The sequence below is a fragment of the Halichoerus grypus genome, chromosome 7 (genome assembly GCF_964656455.1).
Source record: "Halichoerus grypus chromosome 7, mHalGry1.hap1.1, whole genome shotgun sequence".
Taxonomy (NCBI): domain Eukaryota; kingdom Metazoa; phylum Chordata; class Mammalia; order Carnivora; family Phocidae; genus Halichoerus; species Halichoerus grypus.
The window spans coordinates 99,629,697-99,650,734 of NC_135718.1; the positions used below are offsets into that span (position 1 = coordinate 99,629,697).

Below are 21,038 nucleotides of genomic sequence, written 5' to 3' on the forward strand. Positions count from 1 at the left end.
AATAAAGGAGAAAAGTCAAAGGTAAGGATCACAAAGCAATGGGAAGAATTCACAGGATGACAAGGTTAAACAGGAAGGTCAGGTGAAGGAAGACTTAATATGAAATTTGTCCTAGGAGAAATTATTAAAAGGTTTAAATATGTAACCCAAAGCTCCTACTGAAGCAAAAAAATTTAAAATAATTGTGTTTAAAGGAAAAATATAATGTAAAATATTTATTTAATAAAAATAATTTTATAATCTATACAGAATTGAATAAAAAGTACAACAAATTACTTTCACTTTTTTGCAAAACTGCATACAGTACAACTTACAAACTGGGCTCAGCATTCTGTAAATATGGCCACACACCAGGATATGAACTTATTATTGTCGTAAATAAGTAAAGGCTCCAGTTGTGTATCACGAACTTTGAATTAAATTCCAGGGAAATATTGCTTTGCTAACAGGAAGATTTTGATTGTACCACAGCCCATTTTATTAAAAAACATTAAAATCCCTCGAACACCACTTTTCTACCTGTTTCTGAATAAACAATTCCCTACGTAGCAAAACAAAAGATACACTATAAAATTAGAGGCCGTCCTTTTATGACATCACTTCTCCTTCCCTTAGTGTTCTGCTCTTGCCTTGATCAGAAAGGAAAGTGAGTGGAAAATGGCCTATACTTATCCTCTTTCATTTACTTCTTGTGTTCCCACTTATACTAAATGAATATGTCAACTTTGGAATCTTGATACTATTATTCACACGGCTTACCTGTGTTATTCTAAGTAAGTTAACCTAGATTTTTTTTTTTTCAAGATAAGGTAACAAAGTCGGCTTTAAAATGGTTTTCATGTCTCACATACACTAGCAGCCACTTGGTTGACTAATTACAGAATTCGATGCTTACATAATAACATCTTTCCAGTACCTTGGAAATGAAATCACTAGCAATTATTATTTTAAGCAGATATTCCAAGATGATCCACCCTTACAGACAAAGGCAGATTTAACGTACAAAACGCAGGAATCAAGTCTATCCTAGTTCCTGTCCCACTGAAATAATTAAAAAGAGGCTCAGTTTGTGAAAAGGCCTTCTAATAATCCAACAAATCTAACTCCTAATGACATCTATATCTTGGATAAGAAGGACAAATAATATATAAGCTATGAAGAGGGATGAAGATATTAAAAAAAAGACTTCCATTTTATTTTGGAAATAAAAGGGAACACGAATACAATATGGGCTAGTTGTATCTTTAGCTCATATATTAACTTTTCATCATAGAATTAAAAGTCCTTCATACTGAAGACTAAAAGACAGGCAAAACATACCGTAAGTGTTCTGATTAGGTCTCTTCATTTAGATTATTAGCAAGCCTCAAAACTTGCCTTATTTTCTAACTAAATGAGCTTCTCTGGGAAGCATATGAATAAAGCAAAAGTGTATTTCTAAAGATAATCTACATAAATACAAAATTGTCAAGGTGGAAACAGAACATTCATACAATGAATTTTTAAAAATAACTGAAAATTAGAAATGACACACATTCCTAATACAACAGAACACCAAACCAGAGCAAATATTGCCAGTGATAAGAACAACTTTCTTCTGTAGAAACACAAATGCACATGATGAACACAGAAATAAGAATTAAGTTGAACAGAGGCAGGTGCTGTTAGAACCTATTTCTCTTCTGACCTGTAATATCCCATGGCCCCTGGGAAGCCCTGGTCCCACCAGGCCAAGCCCCTGGCTGATCAGATACAGGGAAGTAACTTGACCTATGAAACACCATACTCACTTGCTATCAAGTATAAACGCCATGTGGTGCTTGAGTGCTCTTATTACTTGGTTTTCAAAATCAAGTTCAAGCAGAACAAAGTAATCCTTAAAACAGCTTTCACAAATAATCCACGAGATAAACTTCACCTCTGGCTCCTCTAAACAGTATTGTTACTCTAGGAACACAGAGTATAGTCAGTTGGCTGCTTTGAAGCCTTAAAAAGCACATTCATAAATATACGTCTACATATTAAAACATTAAATACATCCAGGCACAGTTGCTGTGCAGTTTTTGCCATAAGCAGCAGCTTATCAGCCGTGTATTATGACGTAGTTACTTGAGAACTCAATTCTGCATCTTCTTGCTTTCTACATTTCTTCATGATACTAACTGTACCATTAGCCAGGAAAACCACAGCGATGAGTGCAAAATACCCAGCGTAGATCAGGAACTAAAAGGGATGGGGAAAGAAGTAATGTAGAGAATTATCAATTAGAAGATGAGATGTTTTATTTTATATATGTGAACATATCCTATAATTAAAGGTATATTCAGTTTCTCAGGAAGCCTTCACAAAACACTGTACGCTTACACAACCTGCCAGGTGCTGACAATAAAACGAGGTAGCACAGCATGAGGGGACGAAAGCCTGACCGCCTCAGTGCGGCTCCTGACTCCATCCCTTACTAGCTGTGTGACCCTCACTGAGATACTTCATCTCTGAGCCTCGACTTCATTTACAAAATGGAACTCACAACACTCCCTATTTTACAGGGTTGCTTGGAAGTGATGAGATCATGTATATAAGTGTTTATTAGCACACAACGCTAAGGCTGCTAATACTACTGGGTTTTGTTTTTTTTTTCTTATTTTTGTTGCTGTTATTGTTACAAATGAATCATGGTCTCTTACCCCCAAGTTGGTAGGTTAAGTGTGACTAGCAGGCCAAATTCTGAAGATAAAGAACTTCTGTTCTTCCCCAGAGGAGGGCAGTAGAAAGTCAACTATATTCCATTACGGGATTACCTTTTACTTTTCATACGCATCTTCTCTAGGCTAATATTTGAATGTGACTATATAGTTTATCAACATCTTCATCATGATCATCATCTTCTTAAAAGAACTTATGAAATAACTATCAGCTGGCTCATGAGTGCCATACGGGTGCCACTGTAAGTCTTCGAGCCAGGTTCTTTAAAATTTGGATACATTGTTCCCATAGGAAACCTGTTGATTAATTATGGCAGTTAAGAGTTTGAGCAGAGCCTACACAATTCGAGAATTATTAATTTTTAAACCCACTATTTCTATAGCAGGATGATAAGCACTTAGTTTCTCTCCTACCCTCCATTCCAAATCTAAGCACCTAACCCTTGAGAAGTCTTCTCAAGGTTTTCACTGCTGGTAGTAATTGGGGAACATACAGAAAGTAATAAGCTCCCACTCCTCTGCTCCCCCCACCCACCTTTTTGAGGCAGTATGATCCAGTGAGGGATGATTAGGCTTTAGAGTTAGAAGCTGGTTTAAATCCCAGCTTTGCCACATCATTATTGACCGTGCGACCTTAAACAACACTTTACATTACGTAACATCTCTCGGACTCATTCTCTTGATGTCCAAGCCTGACGACAACCTTGCAAAACGCTATACAGAGTACCTGGCACACAGAAAGCACTCGGTGCCCATCAGCTACTATGATTATCATCTCTGTTAGATCTCTTTAGTAAAAACAAAGTTAATTACTGCTACCATGTTGGGCCTTTGTATAGTAAGAAAACTAATATCTAAGTATGGAGGGAGTCATCTAGGCTGGGATGGGGGTGGGGTAGGCACTTTTTGATTCAATTGCCCATTTTGCCAGAGTACAGAGCAAGCCCCACCTACGAACTCACAACGCACGAAGCATATACGGCAGTACGCTTCCTGAATGAACACAAGTATCCACAATGTCACAGTGTGCAGCTGTCTCCTCGAGGGGTCACTTGTTAAGAATCTCCATGCTATTCAGCAGCAGCAAGTCACTACCCTGGTATTTGGGTGGGTGGTATTTTCGATAAAGAAGGGAGGAGACATACAGTACTGTGAGACGGAGCAGAGCATCTCAAACACGGGATACAGTGTTCCACGCACAGAATTAAAAATGGAAGGAGATACTGGATGAGGAAGCAGAAAAGCTCGGCCTGGAAGGAACCAACATTACTTCTTGGCTCTACCGGGCTGTTTAGTAATGTTCAGCTCAGAAATGTTCTAGGTCCCCATCAAAAAGATGATGGTCCCAACATCCTCCAGGGAGAAAAGAACTAAGGATGGGGGTTGACTAAAGGAAGGAGGGAACACTTCTACTTTTTATTTTATATGTGTCTACACTGTTTGAATTTGCTTTCATGAAGATCCACTTGGTCACCCTGATCGAGTGATAACATCTTTGAGTGTCGAAACAGAAATCTTACCTGAGTGGTGATGTCTAAGCCAAGGCCACTGGAATCCACCACAATGAGGGTGAGCAGTGTCTGCAGGGCCAGAGCACTGAAGGTGTTCACACCAAACACCAGGGCATAGCGCTCCATGCTGAGGTTAGCAGCAATCTGAAAACTTAAAACGATCCACAAAAGAAGAATGAATAGATAACAATCACCTCCGAGGTGGTTAAGATTTCTACTTCAGTTGTGAAGAGCAGCCCCTTCTTTCTACTGTCACTTCCCTTGCCAACCAGGTGAAAAGCATGTTGTTGCTAAGCGGTGTAAAGCTCATGCAAACTTCCGAACAGAGTAGGAATATACGAACAAGGAAATAAATGAGCCTTACCTAAGCGCTTCCTCAGGAGAAAAACATATAATACAATGCTTCCTCCTGTTTGCCTCTTTTAACTAGAAATTTCAATTGGTTTGTAAAGAAACCCAAAAAGTTTATCCTGTCACAACTTTTCCGAATGCTTCTTTGACTCAAAATACATACGTTGCTATAGTGATGAGTAACATGTAGATGATTCTGAAGACCACATAGGATGTGTAGCACACCCAGATGTTGCACACAGTATCCATGATATACACGGAGGCAGCAATCAGCAGGGAAAACAGAGACAGCGTCATCTCCCCCCACGTTGACCAGGATATTTTTATGTAACCCACTGCAAACACGGCAACAGCACCTACAAAACAAAACAGAGAAAACCGATCCAGTTACTTTGCTAAACAAGTGCTCTTTTAATGAATTAAAAATTCAGCTTAGATTATTAAATTTTTAAAACCTGCAACTTATAAATACGGTAGCTCAAGATTAGGGAGTGCCTTGAAAGTCAGGCAGAGAATTTTGGACTTGATGGAATAAATAACATGGAGCCACACTGAGAGACAAGGAGAGACTGAATGAGAGCAACTGATAATGAGATGGAAAAGGAGGACACAGACCCAGGGAAGCTGCTGAGGAAAAGCCACTGAGGCTGGGGCAAGGCAGGAATCAAAAACAGCCACTGCTTCCAGCTCAACAATGTGGCTGGAGGGATCACCCCCCCTCCTAACTGAGGAGCTGTTTAGAACATGGCAAAAGGGCATCTCTGCTCTTTGGTAACATGACGAGGCTGATAATGATAGCTAAAATGTGCAGAGTGCTTTCTAAGTGCCAGACACAGTTATTAGTGTTTATAGAGATCATGGGATCTCTTCTAAAAATCTTAAGAAGTAGGTCAACAAATTAGAAAGGGGCGATAGATTACAATGGTCAAGGACACAGGCTCTGAGTTCAAATCCTGACTTTACTACTTACCATCTATCTGATCTTGGGCAGGTTATCAACCTATCCGTCCGTGTTTCCTTAACTGTAAAATACGGATAGCAACTGTACGTGTCTCAGGCATTTTGTGGGGACTGAGTTAATACACGTAAGTCCTTAGAATAGCACTTACTGCATATTAACACGCAACATATAGTAGCCATTGCTATAAACTACTGTATATTGCCATTCAAAGTTTCACATCAAGTGGCAAAAGCACCTTATAAATACAGAGATAATGGAAACCTGAATAAGAAGACAATTTTGAAAATCATTTACATTAAGGCTTCCCTAAAGGACATAAAGAATTCAAGTTTGTTAATCATGCTCATCCACGACTTGAGCGCTGCTAAATTTCTTCCTAAATTACAAAATCAGAACTCAAAATAAAGAAACCATTCCTTGGGGTCACTTCAAATTTAGGAGGGGAGGGGAAATCTGATTAATGTTGACCAAACCACCAGAGGGAGAACCACTGCCCCGCCCTGCTTACCCAGGAGGGTGGACACGGCCTCCACACCACCATTGTAGACAGCATCATTGCGAGAGGGCATCACCTTCTCCCACAGGCCCTGTGTGTAGTTCACCACCTGAAAATAGCCACAGGTGGAGAGGGCCCACCACACAGACCAGCAGAGCAGAGGGCGAGAGGAGTAGCACATCAAGAAGTCATTCCACAGGACCTTCAGCACAAGGAGACGGTCTGGCTTGGGTTCCTACAGAGGAAAAGGGGAAGAAAGCTCAAATACTAGGAAGGCAACCACAGAAAACAACTGTTAGAGACTTCATGTTCTATTTGACACACATTTTTCTTTGTCCTTGTGAAAACCAACTGCTTATTTATTTTTATGCATACAAACAGCATAGAGGCATACTCCATTTTATTGTGCTTCCCTTTACTGCACTTTGCAAATATGTGTTTTTAACTAATGGAAGGTTTATGGCAACTCTGTGTCGAGCAAGTCTATCAAGAGCCAGGTTTCCCACAGTGTTTGTCACATCGTGTCTTTCTGTCACATTTTGATAATTCTCACAATATTTCAAACTTTTTCATTATTGTATTTTTTATAGTGATCTGTGATCAGTGATCTCTGATGTTACTACTGTAATTGTTTTGGGGTGCCATGAACGGTACCCACATAAGACGGCCAACTTAATCAGTAAATGTGTGTGTTCTGTCTGCCCTACCGACTGGCCACTCTCCCTCTATTTCCCTCTTTTCAGGCCTCCCTATTCCCTGAGGCACAGCAACATTGAAATTAGGCCAATTAATAACCCTAAAATGGCCTCTAACAGTACCTTCTGCTATGCTTTTGTTCTATTTCCTTTGCCTAGAATGTTCTTCACTATTCTTCTATTCAAATCTTATCTGACTCCCAAAGTCTGTCTCAAACACCAGGTCTTGCAGGGCATGAGAACCTCCAGATGTGACCACAACCTTTGAGTAGGTATAGTTGGGTGTTTGCAAGGCCAAGTTACAATACCATGCATTTCTCAGCCCTGCTGTGCACAGAGGGGGACTAGTTTGTAGCCAAAACAATGGCTAGGATGGAAAAATTTCCGAGCGTAAGTTTGCTTCTTTTATTAAGTGCTTCTGAGGGACACAATCCCAGTACTAACTCTTGCTACGAACAACAAACATTTTCATGACGAAAAGGAGACTATCATTATCTCCTCAGCTGTTGATATTCCATTATCCGAAACACAGTAAAAACATACAGAGTGAGACTTAAGTGATGGGAACAAATAATGTACATTTGGTTTCAAGAAAAAAAGACAAAAACAAAATATGGATCAGGGAAGAATTGGTACTATTGAGGCAGGTTTGCAATTTAGCAACAGTGAAGTTCTCGCCAAACATAAAATGCTTCTAGGACACTCTCTCTCCTGCTCCGGCCTGTTGTACACTTACTCTGCTCCCAGATCAGTCATTCTTGCCTTGGCCTGGTATCTCACTGAGCCCTCATTCCTAAACCTGAAAGTAGGGCATTAACCACCGGTTAAGAGTTGACCTGTCTGGGGCGCCTGGGTGGCTCAGTCAAGCATCTGCCTTCGGCTCAGGTCATGATCCCGGGTCCTGGGATTGAGCCCCGCATCGGGCTCCCTGCTCCGCGGGAAGCCTGCTTCTCCCTGTCCCACTCTCCCTGCTTGTGTTCCCTCTCTTGTCTTTGTCAAATAAATAAATAAAAATCTTCAAAAAAAAAAAAAAGAGTTGACCTGTCTTTGGCTACTGTTTTGGGGAGAGTACACTTATCTGAAGTTCAAGGGCACTAAGCTATAACAGGGAAGGGCACAACCATGTATGGCTACACACTCTCTCCCCTCATCCCAACTCAGACACATTCATTGGCCGGGATGTGACTGGAGATATCCAGAGGGAATGGTTTGTGACAAGGAAAAGGCAGACTATGTCCTTCATGTGAGTCTCTATACAATTCTGGCTTTGTGCTTGGGGCCAGCCTAGAGGGAAAGGGGGCCCACTGTCCCAACACAGACCTCCCACCAGTCACTGTCACCATTACCATTTCATTTCTTTAGATTCTGAAAGCTATTTTGACATGAAAAGACATAGGAAGATAAGTATCACATACCACGGAGCAAAAAACCCCATGCAGTTATGAAACTCCATGTAGACTATAATTTCATGTACTATAAAATGTATACTTATGAACACATACTTATGTATATATGAAAAGAGATGTTTAGGAAGGTCACTAAACTATTAATAGTTTATTAATACAATCTACTATTGTGGTGCTAGCAGATCAGATGATTCTGACTTCTTTTTATGTAGTTTTCTTTTACTGTTTAATTAAAAAATGAAGTATAAATCTTTTTATAAAATCAGATTTTTTCCTATTAAGATGATATATTTATTAGCTATATATTGTATCTATAGTGACTCTTGAAATTAAGTAAATAAAGGCCATTTTCTCCCTAAAATGCGAGGATAATCTCAGTGGAATGAGAACCAAGCAATGTTCCACAGATGCCTACTCACACCATCCCTAAACTCAACTCCTACTCATTTATCACAATGGGCATCTAGCTTCAGATTTCACTTCAAGAAAGGGTTCTGACTCTATAAACAAAACAACAACAACAACAAAAAAAACCTTGGAAAAATTATTTCTCTTCACCAAGGAACAGGAGTCTCTAATACAGTGGTTTCTGAAGTCAACTGGATCTGGGTTTGAATTTTGACCGTGCTACTTTCTATGTGCCTTTGGGTGAGTTATCTGATGTAAGCTTCCATTCCCTCAACTGTACAAGGGGGACAGTGATACCTACATCACAGAGTTTTTATAAGGATTAAACGAGCTAATGAATCTAAGATTCTTAGCACAGTATCCAAGTACCCAGGTCAAAATAAATGGGAGCTGAGGCGATAATGATGATAAAGAACAGCAGGAGTATACCTGCCTACACGCAGATGGAAAAAATTTCTAAATCTTAGGCTTTTTACTATAAAATGGAAATTAATGTTTATTTCAACAGGCTTTTGGAAGAACTAAATGGGTGTTACTCAGTATGTAGCAAGTGCTCACTAAATGCTGATTTCCTTTGTACTCTATCATGACCCACTGATACAATCAACGAATATTTACGAGTGCCCATACTGCGTGTTTGGCGATAGATTCTGGGAATACAGCAGAAAAGTCCCTGCCCTCAGTAAACTGACATTTTGGTAAGGGAGATAGATGATAAACACACACACATGAGAGAGTTTACAGTAGGAATGATACTATGAAGTAAGAAAGCAGGCAACGGGCTGGGAAGGGACCGTGGTAGAGAAAAGGAAGGACAATGAGAGTGTCGAAAGGCTTTCTGAAAAGCTCATGTCTGAGTTGATACCTGAGTGAAATACGGAACCAGCCATGAAAATCTGAATGAAGGGCAGTCCTGACTGAGAATCTTCGGGCTGAAGTTCCGAAGTGGGAATAAGTTTGATGTGTTTCAGCCAGGTCCATGTGGAGCAGACCCGCGAAATAAGGCCAGATTGTAGGGGGTCTCAAGGCCACAATGCGAGTTTTGGATTTTCTTCTATATACCATAGGAAACTATGTGGGGGTGAGGGATAAGATAAGTAGGGTTTAATGCCTAAACTGTGAAGATTTAAGTCAAGGGCAGGTGACTGCAATTAAACCACTTCTATGATATTATGTGTTCCTAACTATACGGGTGACTGGACAGGAAAGGACAAGGTGGTTGTGTCATGCCTGGCAATCTGAAGAAAAATGTACCTTCAGATCAATCAGCTTGTAAAACTCAGTATTCTAGAGCTAAGGAAAGTTTAGTGATCATCTGGTTTAACATTCTACGTTTAAGAGTAGCCTCAGTTAAAGAATTAGTGGTAGAATTAGTACCGGATTCTAGTGACATCTTTCATAAAGTTCAGAAGACCAAGGGGAACCAATTCAAAGTGAAAGATTATTTGCAGCCTCACAATAACTATCTGCAGTGAAGGCACAAAGCTGTTCTTGATTACTCATGTCTAATGATAAAGATGATAACAGAAATGAATATATATTGATTACCCACTACAAATACTCACTTGAGACCCTTACATTGCCTCTAAATTTAACACTCGAAATAACCCTGTGAGGTAGACAGAAGAATGAGAAAGAAACTAAAGTCTCAAAGAATTAAGTAACTTGCCCAAGATCACCCTGCTGGTAAGTACTAGAATGCTGGTTTGATCTTCAAAATCCACTACGGTGTGCTGCTAGAAATTATAGTAAGTACAAAGTGGAAACATTAATGTTGCTACACTCAAACACGCACATACACAAAGAATGCTTACTCATCGTAAAGGGTATCAGTCTACAAATAAAAGTATAGCTAACAGGTATTGTTTATTAAGTATTAATTGTGTGTCAGGCCCTGTGCTAAAGAAGTGGCTTAATTTCTATCATTTCTAATGGATGAGCAATTGAAAATAAACCAGGTCCAATTATAGGCCAAGCACAGAAGGAATCCCGTTTCCTATTTAGGAAAGAGAACACCTGACCTTGCTGGGATGTCGACACACCCTGCCCCATAGCAATAGGCTCATTCTGAAAAGAACTCACAAATACTGTAAGGTAACTTGTGGACGGGGCTGTCACTTTGACTCCTACTTCATTTTCCCTTTCCATAAAGTCAAGATCAAACTACCCACCCACCTACCTACTCTTCTTTACTATATTTACCACAATTATGATTTACAGTTCGGTTATGGGCTTTGTCAACTTAATATGGCGTGGCAATCCCCAATATCCATATTCTGACTTCCTTCAAGCTTGTCAAGAGAAACAGCACTATTTTAGCCCTATACAGCTGCCAAGGATATGATGGAACTGACTTGCTTCTAACTTTTTTTTTTTTTTTTTAAAGATTTTATTTATTTGTTTGAGAGAGAGACACAGCGAGAGAGGGAACACAAGCAGGGGGAGTGGGAGAGGGAGAAGCAGGCTTCCCGCTGAGCAGGGAGCCCGATGCGGGGCTCGATCCCAGGACCTGGGATCATGACCTGAGCCGAAGGCAGACGCTTAACGACTGAGCCACCCAGGCGCCCCCTTTCTCCTAACTTTTACCACACTGTAGCCAACATGATGGTTCTGACCATGTTGTCGCCCCAGTGAAAGGCTTTATGCAGCCAAAGTACAGATCAAAGTGGATCTCATATATGCTCTTTAATGATGTTACAGAGTCTATCAGCGCAATTCTGCACAAGCCACTAATCCCTGTTCCCAATCCTTATCTCTAAAATGAGAAGGTTGATGGCATCTAAAGTCCCTTGTAACTTTAAGATATTCTGACAGTCCTACGGCCTGTGGTTAGAATCACTTCAAACTCTAAAATTTCATAATTCTTCAGCATGTCAAGTACTGACATTTTGCATATATAAACAGCAAATGTCAAGCTGGTCTAAGACAGAGTTTTTAAAATGGTCAGTTACAACTCATTAACAGGTAATAAAATCAATGTAGTGGGCAGTGATCTGCATTGTAAAAAATGAAATGAATAAAACAAATAATATACGATATGTTAAATTTAAGTTAAAAAATTAAAACTAAAATAAAACTGCAAAGTTTTTACCAAACAAATGAATTCATGAAACTACTGATAAAGTATTGTGCTGTAAAACCTCTGCTTCAGTTATATAGAAAATATATACACACCTACAAGTGGAACTTGTTCCTATGTAAGATGTGTTTCTTACCATGTTTCTTACTCATGTTCAAAATCGTTTAAAATTTACTGGTCTATACAAATCTTTAGAAGTATGGCCAATGTTAATATTTAAAATATATATATAGATAGGTATTATGCATATGTATATACATATTAATTTTAGCTAGTCATTTTAACACATTTGAAACAGAATTTTAAAAGGGTCCTTATTCTTTTTCTCTACTACATAAGATCAAATGATTATAACTCTTTCCCTCCTCCATCAACCCTTTGTTGACTTGCCAACATCACTGAACAAACTATGAAGGAATCAGCATTGCATTCCTACTTAATCCTGGGAATTTGATTGATGCTGCTCCAGGTGCCCTAGTAAATCAAAGTGAGTTTCATGACCAGAGTCACCTAGGCTCAAGCTCTTTGGGATGATAATCTAAGTTTCAACTAGTAACCACAAGTGAAGAGCGGGGGTAGGCGTCAGAGAGTAATTAGATGCCACATGGAAACAATTTGAGTTAACTCCAGGTGGGGAGCCGAAAACCACTCATGTGGGTCCTCTACTCTCATTCAGACTACAAGGCTTATAGAGCTCAGTTTTATGACTGACAGAGCCCACCAGCAGAGTGAGAATGTTAACAGGTTATTTCCAAACATGCCCCATGAAAGCAAAGACTAATTCAGTATGGTTGGAATGAACCTTGCCCCTCACAGCTTATAACCTGTTGGAAAGATAAAAAGCTTTTACAGAGAAAGGTGAATGATTGGGGGAAGCAATTAATCTTCCTGGCTAGCCAGAACATATGGATGGATTATTCTAATGCCATACCTAAGAGACAATTTCATAGTCACACTTTTAATATGTATTCCATCATCATCTTAAATTTTCCTCTTGTGATTATCTTCCTCTGTATTATTCATTACTATCCCACTGTGGGGAAGTGTCAATTGAAAATATAGATATCATCTCCAGCACAGAAGAGGAAGTTAAGTTTCTAACCTTAAATACTTCGGGTTTCAATTCTAGAAAACTAGAAAACTAGGGGCGCCTGGGTGGCTCAGATGGTTAAGCGTCTGCCTTCGGCTCAGGTCATGATCCCAGGGTCCTGGGATCGAGCCCCACATCGGGCTCCTGGCTCAGCGGGGAGCCTGCTTCTCCCTCTCCCTCTGCCTCTCTCCCTGCTCATGCTCTCTCTCTCTCTCTGTATCTCTGTGTCTCAAATGAATAAATAAAATTAAAAAAAAAAAAAAAACTAGAAAACTAGAAGTAGATATTCATCATTTATTGGAATCATTTCATCTATTCATTTAGCAATATTTTCTGAGTGTTTTCTTTATATACCAAGTACTGGGGATAGGAAGACATCTCTGACACAAGAAATATAATGTTGTGTAGTCTGACTCTGGAGGTCATTCACTCCAAATATATTTGTCATCCCTTATATAAATCAGCCTTACCTTTAATCAATGAATGAACCAATGGACCAACTCCGGATAAAAACCTGAATCCAGATGAGTACAAGGTCTAGAAACAGGGGGTGTGTCCTGTCTGTTTTGTCACCACTGCTCTAGCAACCACAAGACATTTAAGGCTAAACTTACCGGCTCCTCCTTATTTAGAGGGATTTTTGACTCAATGTCCTCCCACCCAGGAAGGTGGTTAGAAGCTGAGGTGTTGGTTACAATGCCGCCATTTTGTGCCTTGATGCCATTCATTCTCTGGCAAGTGGAAGGAACATGGTGAAAGAAAAGGCTCTTCTGTGGCATAGGCAGAAACCAGGCCACAGCAAAAGCCACAGAAACACAGGTAAGAGAGATGACATTCAGACTGAACAGGGACCAGCCTGCCACGGAGACGAGGATTTGCCCCAGGACAGAGCCCACAGTAAAGCCCACCAAGGTGGCACTCCGACAGTAACTTGTGACTTTCTGGTACATGTTGAGGTCTACCACGCTGTAGATATAGGAGTAATAGGCAATTTCAGTGGCTGTGGCGATGCCATAGAAGAATTCTAAGAACTGAATGGCCAGCAGTCCTTGGGCGTAGAGCAGCATGAACCATGTAACAATAAGGCTGAGTCCCTGCAGCAGAACGACAGGCTTATAACGGAGGTAGTCTGTGGCAAGGAACACAGGGAACAGCAGCACCAGGTAAGAGTAAGTCCATACTGGATAAATTTCATTTAAGACCTAAAAGAAAAAGAAAATTTAAAACCCATTAGTGGTATCAACAGACCTGGAATATTCGTAACAATTTATTCTTATAAAACAACCTACCAATACCTCTAATAAATCATCCTTATCAACCAAAGAGATCTCAACAATTCTGATAATTGTTTGGCATATACTTTCCCATTTTCACCCCATCATCTTTTTCTGAAAATCCTCCCCCTTCATCAAGGCCTAGCTGGAAGCCGTCCTCGTCCCGGCAGACTTTGCTGAGCTGACAGTGTTCGTGGAGCAACCCTCGGAGCTCCCCTGACCTTTGTGTGTGCCCGTCCCCCCAGGTCCCGCGCAGCACTGCTTCCTAACCGAGGTTGCACATCTCCCATGGAGCTTTAAAAAATGCGGATGCCTAGCCAACAACCTCCCAGGAGACTTTCGTCCGAGCCAGAGCTGAGGACCACTGCCTTAGAGGGCAGACTCCTGAGGGCTGACTCGCTGTCCAACGCCGACCTGCACCGCCTAGCAACCAGCAAGCTGTGTGCAGCGTACTTGGCTCAATTACTGTTTTGGAAACAGGTTTAAGTGTTTGGGAATCATCATCGATTCTCCCTTCTAGCCACAGAATAGGGAGCCTTGATCCTACCATCTGATTAGGTTTCTCTGATTTTAAGTTTTATTGCTTGGGGGGAACAGGTAAAGAGGATAGTTCTGTCCTAGTCTTGACAGAATAATTATCTGTGGATGATAGGATTACAGGCAACTTTGATGTCCTTCTTTTTGCTTGTCTATAATATGAAAAGGATAGAAGTTTTTCTTTTTAATGGATTTTTAAAATTGGAAGAAAGTAGAAATAATCTCTAAAAGAGCTCTCTGCCATACAGACCCCACTGGGATTTCACCCCCAACATTCGATGTGTGATTATCGACAAGTTCCCTTTAGGTTTCGTCTCCATTACCAGTAAAAGAAGCATAAACCCTACACCACAGGGTTGCTTGTTGCAAGGATTAAATGCGAGGATACAGGCAAATCACTCCCTCATTGTATTTAGAGGTCAAGACTTGAGGACTGAAGCTGAAACAGACCCTCTGGGACAATATGAATGAAGTAATTCAACTGACCTGCCATCCCCATTGTTCCAGTATCAATCACTATAGGAGACCCTCCCCTCTTTTATACCTACCATGTCTGGCAAGGTCCTGGGGATGTATCTAAGTTGGTTTTTTAAATGATCATTTCAAAGTCTAGATCAGTGGCCCTGATTTTTAAGTGCTTTCTGAAAGGCAGTCTTGGTAACAGGCTAAATAATTGGCCATGGAGCGTTTAATCCTAGACTCTGACAATCTAAGGCCAGGGGCAACTTTCTTTTTAACTCTCATGTATGCTTCAGTTCACCCAAATGTAAAATGGGCTAACTGTGTTCAGGGTTTAGAGGAACAATAAAGTAAACAGTTATTGTAAAATCTTTTGCTAGTGCAGAGCACAACTACAAAAGCAAAACATAATCTGAAATATATTCCAGACTTGATTTCTGTTTTTGATTGGCCAGATATCAAAAGTAATTGGTCTAATAGTCTCACCTTCATAATTTTAGCCTAATTTGTATTCGCATAAATCATTTAGCAATCTCCACTCGATCAGGAAATTTCTTGCACCTGAATATGGGTATGAAAAGAATAATCGTGACCTGTAGAAATGACTGTTATTTCAAAAGTGTGTAAATTTTAGCGACTGAGGAACAAAGTGCACTTGGCTGGCACCACCACAGCCTACGACACCTCAGCAGAAAACCAAAGGGACAGATAACTTTGAGATAAAAGCTGTGACTTTTCACAGTGGTGTTCCATTCACGACACCCCACTCTTTTTTTGCCTCTGGTTTTATAGACAGTCTCCTCTAGTTAAGTGTGAAACTGCCTCCTCTAACTCCACACGTTTATTCACCTTCACGTTTTCCCAACAGAACACCACAAACCATTAGCCGCCATGCCTTTGCTTTACAAACACTCTCCATCACTTCCTTCCACACCTCACGTTCTCCTGTTCCCACCACACCCTTCAGGACTTCGACTTCTTCATTCCAGCAATATTGTCTGTACCTACACATGTCCCATACCCTTCAATAACGGCTGTCCCCAAATGATTAACTGCTAGGTTTTCGTTATGGAAATCTCTTCCTTTTAATTATCAACTTAACGTGCTTATGAGTCTTATTCTACTCCTAACACAAAACCACAATTAAGGTAACAAAGATGAGGAAAAGGAACCTGGGCAGACCTGCAATGCCAAGTAGGAATAAAATTAAAGGCGGGGGGGGGGGGGAAGAGATGGGTTCTCTTTAACTCATTCTACATGAGAAACCTGACTTTTCTCCTGTGAGAGAGATCAACCCAAGATGAATGTCCCTCTCACAGTGTTATCAGCATTATAATAGCAAAGGTCTACTGAAGCGCCACACACTATGCTAATTGCCTCACCTATCTTACTTCATTTAATCCAAACAATAACCCTAAGAGGTAGATGCTTTTATTACCTCTGTTTTACAAACTGAGGAAACTTGACCTTACAGAAAGGTTAAGTAAGCTACCCCAAGTTATCACAGCCAGCATTGGCAGAGGGAGGATCAGAACCTTGATATTCTGAATCCACCACACTAAAATGCCTCATTTCTTCAATCAGAAAACTGTTGCTGATCATCTACTATGTTCCGGGGCTACTTCTATTGCCGGCAGCAGCTTTTTCAACCTGTATTAAGGTGCTTTTATAGGGCATTCACGAAGATTAAGACCACACATTCTCCAGAGCTCAGCCATTGGGTCTCCAAAAGACCCTTTCTTTTTCAATGCCACCACGGACAAACTGTTACACCCAAAAAATGTTTCTTCAATAGATACTTTTAATCCTGAAGGGAAACTTCCCACATGCAAAAATGTACAAATTACAGACTCTTATTGTCCATACCCTGGACAATACCTGCTTATCTCAGGTAAAATCTGCCATGTGAGCAAAGGGAATTGATTTTATCGTAAGGTGCCTTTCACCATTCTTTGGATCAGAACTTGTTTGTGCTTTCTTCTGAGATACAGAAAGTCAAGAGAAAACATGTTCATTTTAAGCTCTAATTCGGATTTAGACTTTATTTTAGAATCCAGTTTCAATTAAACAACTAGTTAATAAACTCTTATTTGCACAATATTTTAAGCCGTGTGGATTACAAAAAATAAAATAAAACAAATCCTCAGTTCTTCAGGAGTTCTGAACCTAATGAGCAATATATATTCGTACGTTATTGATAAGAGAGACAGGAAATATGGGGTTACTTCTTTGAGGTGGACCTTGAAGGAGAACAAAGTTAGAGGCTAACAAACATATGCACAGATGGGTACAGGAAGCTTATTCCAAGCAGAGATCACACTTTGAGTACAGACTGGTAGATGAGAGACTGGATATGCTGGATTTATGACTAGAAGATTGATGTGGATGGCATGTGGGCATGTGGAAGATGCAAGGAGAGGAAAGATGTAGCAGGAGATAAGGCTGTTAAGGAAGGTAAGAACCAAATTCTGTAGGACTCTGAATATCAGACAGAATAGGTAGAAAGTTTTTTTTTTTTTTTTTTAATCAAAGAAAGGTAGTGAATGTCTGTCAAATCACATGCTAAAAAAGATGAATAAAAAACTGTTGGAGATACAGAGCTCTATTTTATTAAAAGTTTGGCTTCATCTATTAGAACACAGCCCATTTTTAACCTCTTTAAAACTTAGAAAGTGTGTGTGCCGGGGACGCCTAGGTGGCTCAGCTGACTAAGCGTCTGCCTTCGGCTCAGGTCATGATAGGGTCCTGGGATCGAGCCCATATTGGGCTCGCTGCTCAGCGGGAAGTCTGCTTCTCCCTCTACCTCTGCCCCTTCCCACCCCCCCACCCGCTTGTGCTCTCCCTCTCTCAAATAAGTAAATAAAATCTTAAAACAAAACAAAACAAAACCTTAGAAACTGGTACCTGAAACGGGTAAACATTTTTCCTGAAATCTCAAAATCCTTTGAGTGCGCAAAGATAGAGGAAATTCTGTCCTCCTTTTCCTTCTTCTGCTTTTGGACTTGGTTAACAATAGCTCCATTTAAGACGATCTAAGTTGGTCCTTCTAAAGTTTTACAAGTAAATACAAATCTCAACACAAACATCACTGACCATGACCTGACAGTCACTTTGCCTAAAAATCATGTTAATATTTTTTATTAACTGTCCACTGGTGAAAGCAAGCATTAGGTCAGAAAGGAGAACAAGTTGTTCTATTTATTTCAGTTATTAGATATTTTAAAAACCCAGGGTTCCAGAGAGGGTGAACAGAGCCATACTGTGCACGAACACCAGTATCAGCCAAGGTCCAAGGTCCTCATAGACAAATGACCTCCTTTCTAGACCACCAGATTTCTTTTCAAACTCTGCCCTCACCCGCCTCCAATTTGCAATAACAGAAATGGTGCTATGTGTTTGTTACATAATCAGCAAATATTTATATTTACCATGTCTAGCACCCTTGTTCTACTCCAATGCCACTGAACGTATTGCACTCACCCTAGAAAGCTCTCTGATTAGACAGGGCACATGATGACACATGACATAACAACTCCTCTGCCCAGGGCATATGACAAAACAGATCAACTTTCAAATACCAATGTTGGGAGCATGTTTCTCCCCGTGTGCCCCTCTCTCAAGCAAGGTGCACACATTGTGCAGATCACATGGCAGTTCCCATGAAACTTTCATTGTAAGCAGCTCAGGAAGTATCATTTCTGCTTCAGTGACTGCACCTCAGAGTCAGTGGCTGTCTCCAGAATCACTCTCTCATATTTACTGCAATAATTTTCTTCTTGCAAAATCATTCTGTTCACAATGTTAAAATGTAACCAGTGTTAAAATTCAAATAGGTAACGAGTAACGTGACTGTGCTTTGCGGGGTGGTCCTTAAGACCGAGAAATAGAAGATCTAAAGTTGGGTAAAAGCCAATGATATTTTCTGGAGTAAGACAATATAAGAAATTCAAATGAAGCCCTCCATCTAGGATTCAACACTGGCTTTCAATTCCCTGCTATGTGTCCTTGAAAACGGAGCAGCAAAGCACCAACAAACTGGACTGTGAGTAATTATATCCTGCTCTGACCTGTTACGCAGGGATAGTGAGTTGCTACTCAAAGAGGTGATTACTAACCACAGGAAGAAGAGTAAAGTTTAAATGGGAGAGAAGGGAAGGGAGGAAAGGTAGGCATATGAAAAAACAGCTATTCAGCGCCTACTCAGCTTTCACCCTTTGTAGTGTTCTAGAAAGGAATACCAGACCTCCGGTTTCACGCCTGTAGCTGAGAAGCAAAACTAACATCTGTGAACCAACAATTCACCATGCAAGAAAAACTACAATTAAGTGCCAATTATGTGATACCATCTCAGTATCTGCTTTTATCCCAGGAGGTAGGGCATGAGGGGGGACAGCAAGTCCTTGAACCAAGCCTCACCTAATTAATAATCAAAACAAATTAAGATGATGGATTTTTGTTTGTTGTTCTGTTCTGTCCTTATTTGAGTACATCCATCCTGTCGAAGGTAAACAAAGTAAGGTATGGGAAGAAAGAGGGAGCAGCGGGGAGAGGGAAGATTCTTTCAAAAAGCAGGGGTTACTTAGCACCTGGTTCCCTACTTTCAGTCAACAAACATTTACTAACCCTTTCCCACGCCCAAAGTACAACTTGCCGTTTTCACTTTTTTCTCCAAATACCCCGCTGCGCCCCCTCCCGCCGCCCAGCCGGAACTGCTGGACCAATCCGAGCACAGTGCAGGGCAGCTTCATCGGCACTCCGCCTGAAGCGCACGCGTGCTGGGGCTCCTGACGCGTGTTCCGAGCCCTTCACAGAAGACATGCCCCATACAGCCAACAGACGCCCGAAAACCTGCACAGAGTAGTGCAGCGCCAGCACCGAGCCGCCTTCCGACTGCGAAAAGGCAGAGCTCCCTGCCCAGAAAGCGTCCGGAGGCTCGAGCGCCCTTTTCACTTGCTCCTCTCCTGAACCGCCTCCCCAGCGCCCGCTGTCCGCCGCGCCCGCCGCCGGGCCGCCTCCGCGCCTACCTCCCTCTCCGTCAGGTTCTTGTCGGGCCCCAGCAAGTAGGGGGTCAGGAAGGGCTCGGACGGCCTGAGGCTGGCGAAGAAGCCGTAGGCGCACAGCAGCGCAGTGGGTAAGAACCAGCATTCGCGGGGCACGCGGGCCGTGCGCCGGAGCACGGTGGCAGCCGCCGCCGCCGCCCGCCGGGACCCCGGGCCGGGCACATCCATTCGGGATGCGGAGGGCGGGGACCCGGCCCGGCCCCTCTCCTCTCCCTCTCCTCCTCCGCCCGCCTCAGTGAGGTTGTAGCGCTGCCGCGGCGCGGAAACGTGGAATCGCAAGCGGCGCCCTTCGCAGCGGAGCCAGGTCGCGCAGGGCTAACTGCCGCCTCCGCGGGCAGCCCTCCAGTTTTCCCCTGCTGCGGACGCCTCGCGTGTTACCGCCCGAATGCGAGACCCACCCCCCCCAGGACCGCCCCCCCGCCACCGCCCCCGGGCGCGCAGCCAATCGCAGCGGACGCCTAGAATTTGGCTTCTCTCCCATTGGTCGCTGACTCAGAGGATGCGAATGGGCGCGGGCTGAGCGCGAGTCCGCTGACGTCCGCCGACCTGCAGGGCTTGGGCTGAAGACATGGAGGACTCCAGTTGCGGAGCCGCGTTTGTCGCGGCGGTGCGCGCCGGTCAGGCGGAGCGCCTTGGGCGCACGCTCCGGTCGGCTCGGTGTTCCTCCCTGAGGGCCTAGTACCCGCCGAAAGGAATGCGCTGTTTCACATACTCACTCTCTCCCGCTCTTAGTCACCATCCCTCCGGAGTTTATTCAGACTGCTCACGAGAGACTGGCTGAGCTGCCAAGGCCCGGGCAAGATTTAACCTTGGGGTGGGGGAATGCCAGACCTTTCCTCCCTCAGCTCTCGTGTCTTAAGTTTCATTCATCTGCCAATAAAAAGACACTAGAAGCCCAGGATCTAAGCACCCGGGGCGTTTACCAACAGAAGAAAGTGGATAAAACATTTAGAGAATGAACAAGTGCAGTGGAGTCCTAATGAAAGGGCTTTAGCTTTATCTCATTACT

At 42.0% G+C, this 21,038-nt stretch overlaps 1 protein-coding gene across 4 annotated transcripts; it reads right to left on the reverse strand.

Annotated features, from left to right (window-relative positions):
• Positions 1-202: 202 nt before the first annotated feature.
• SLC19A2 (solute carrier family 19 member 2) lies at positions 203-20,415 on the reverse strand. Of its 4 annotated transcripts, none has more exons than XM_036098010.2 (7): positions 19,994-20,029; positions 15,456-15,530; positions 13,314-13,901; positions 6,034-6,256; positions 4,728-4,920; positions 4,223-4,364; positions 203-2,223 (listed from the first exon to the last, which is right to left on the reverse strand). In XM_036098010.2, the coding sequence occupies exons 2-7, from the start codon at positions 15,459-15,461 to the stop codon at positions 2,095-2,097; spliced, it is 1,281 nt and encodes a 426-aa protein (XP_035953903.1). In that variant the 5' UTR covers positions 15,462-15,530; positions 19,994-20,029; the 3' UTR covers positions 203-2,094. The 4 variants fall into 4 exon arrangements, 3 of the variants coding, with proteins under 3 accessions (XP_035953903.1, XP_035953901.1, XP_035953902.1); XR_013449820.1 differs by lacking the exon at positions 15,456-15,530 and adding an exon at positions 2,799-2,999 and having other exon boundaries at positions 2,124-2,223; positions 19,994-20,415; XM_036098008.2 differs by lacking the exon at positions 15,456-15,530 and having other exon boundaries at positions 19,994-20,415.
• Positions 20,416-21,038: the final 623 nt, after the last annotated feature.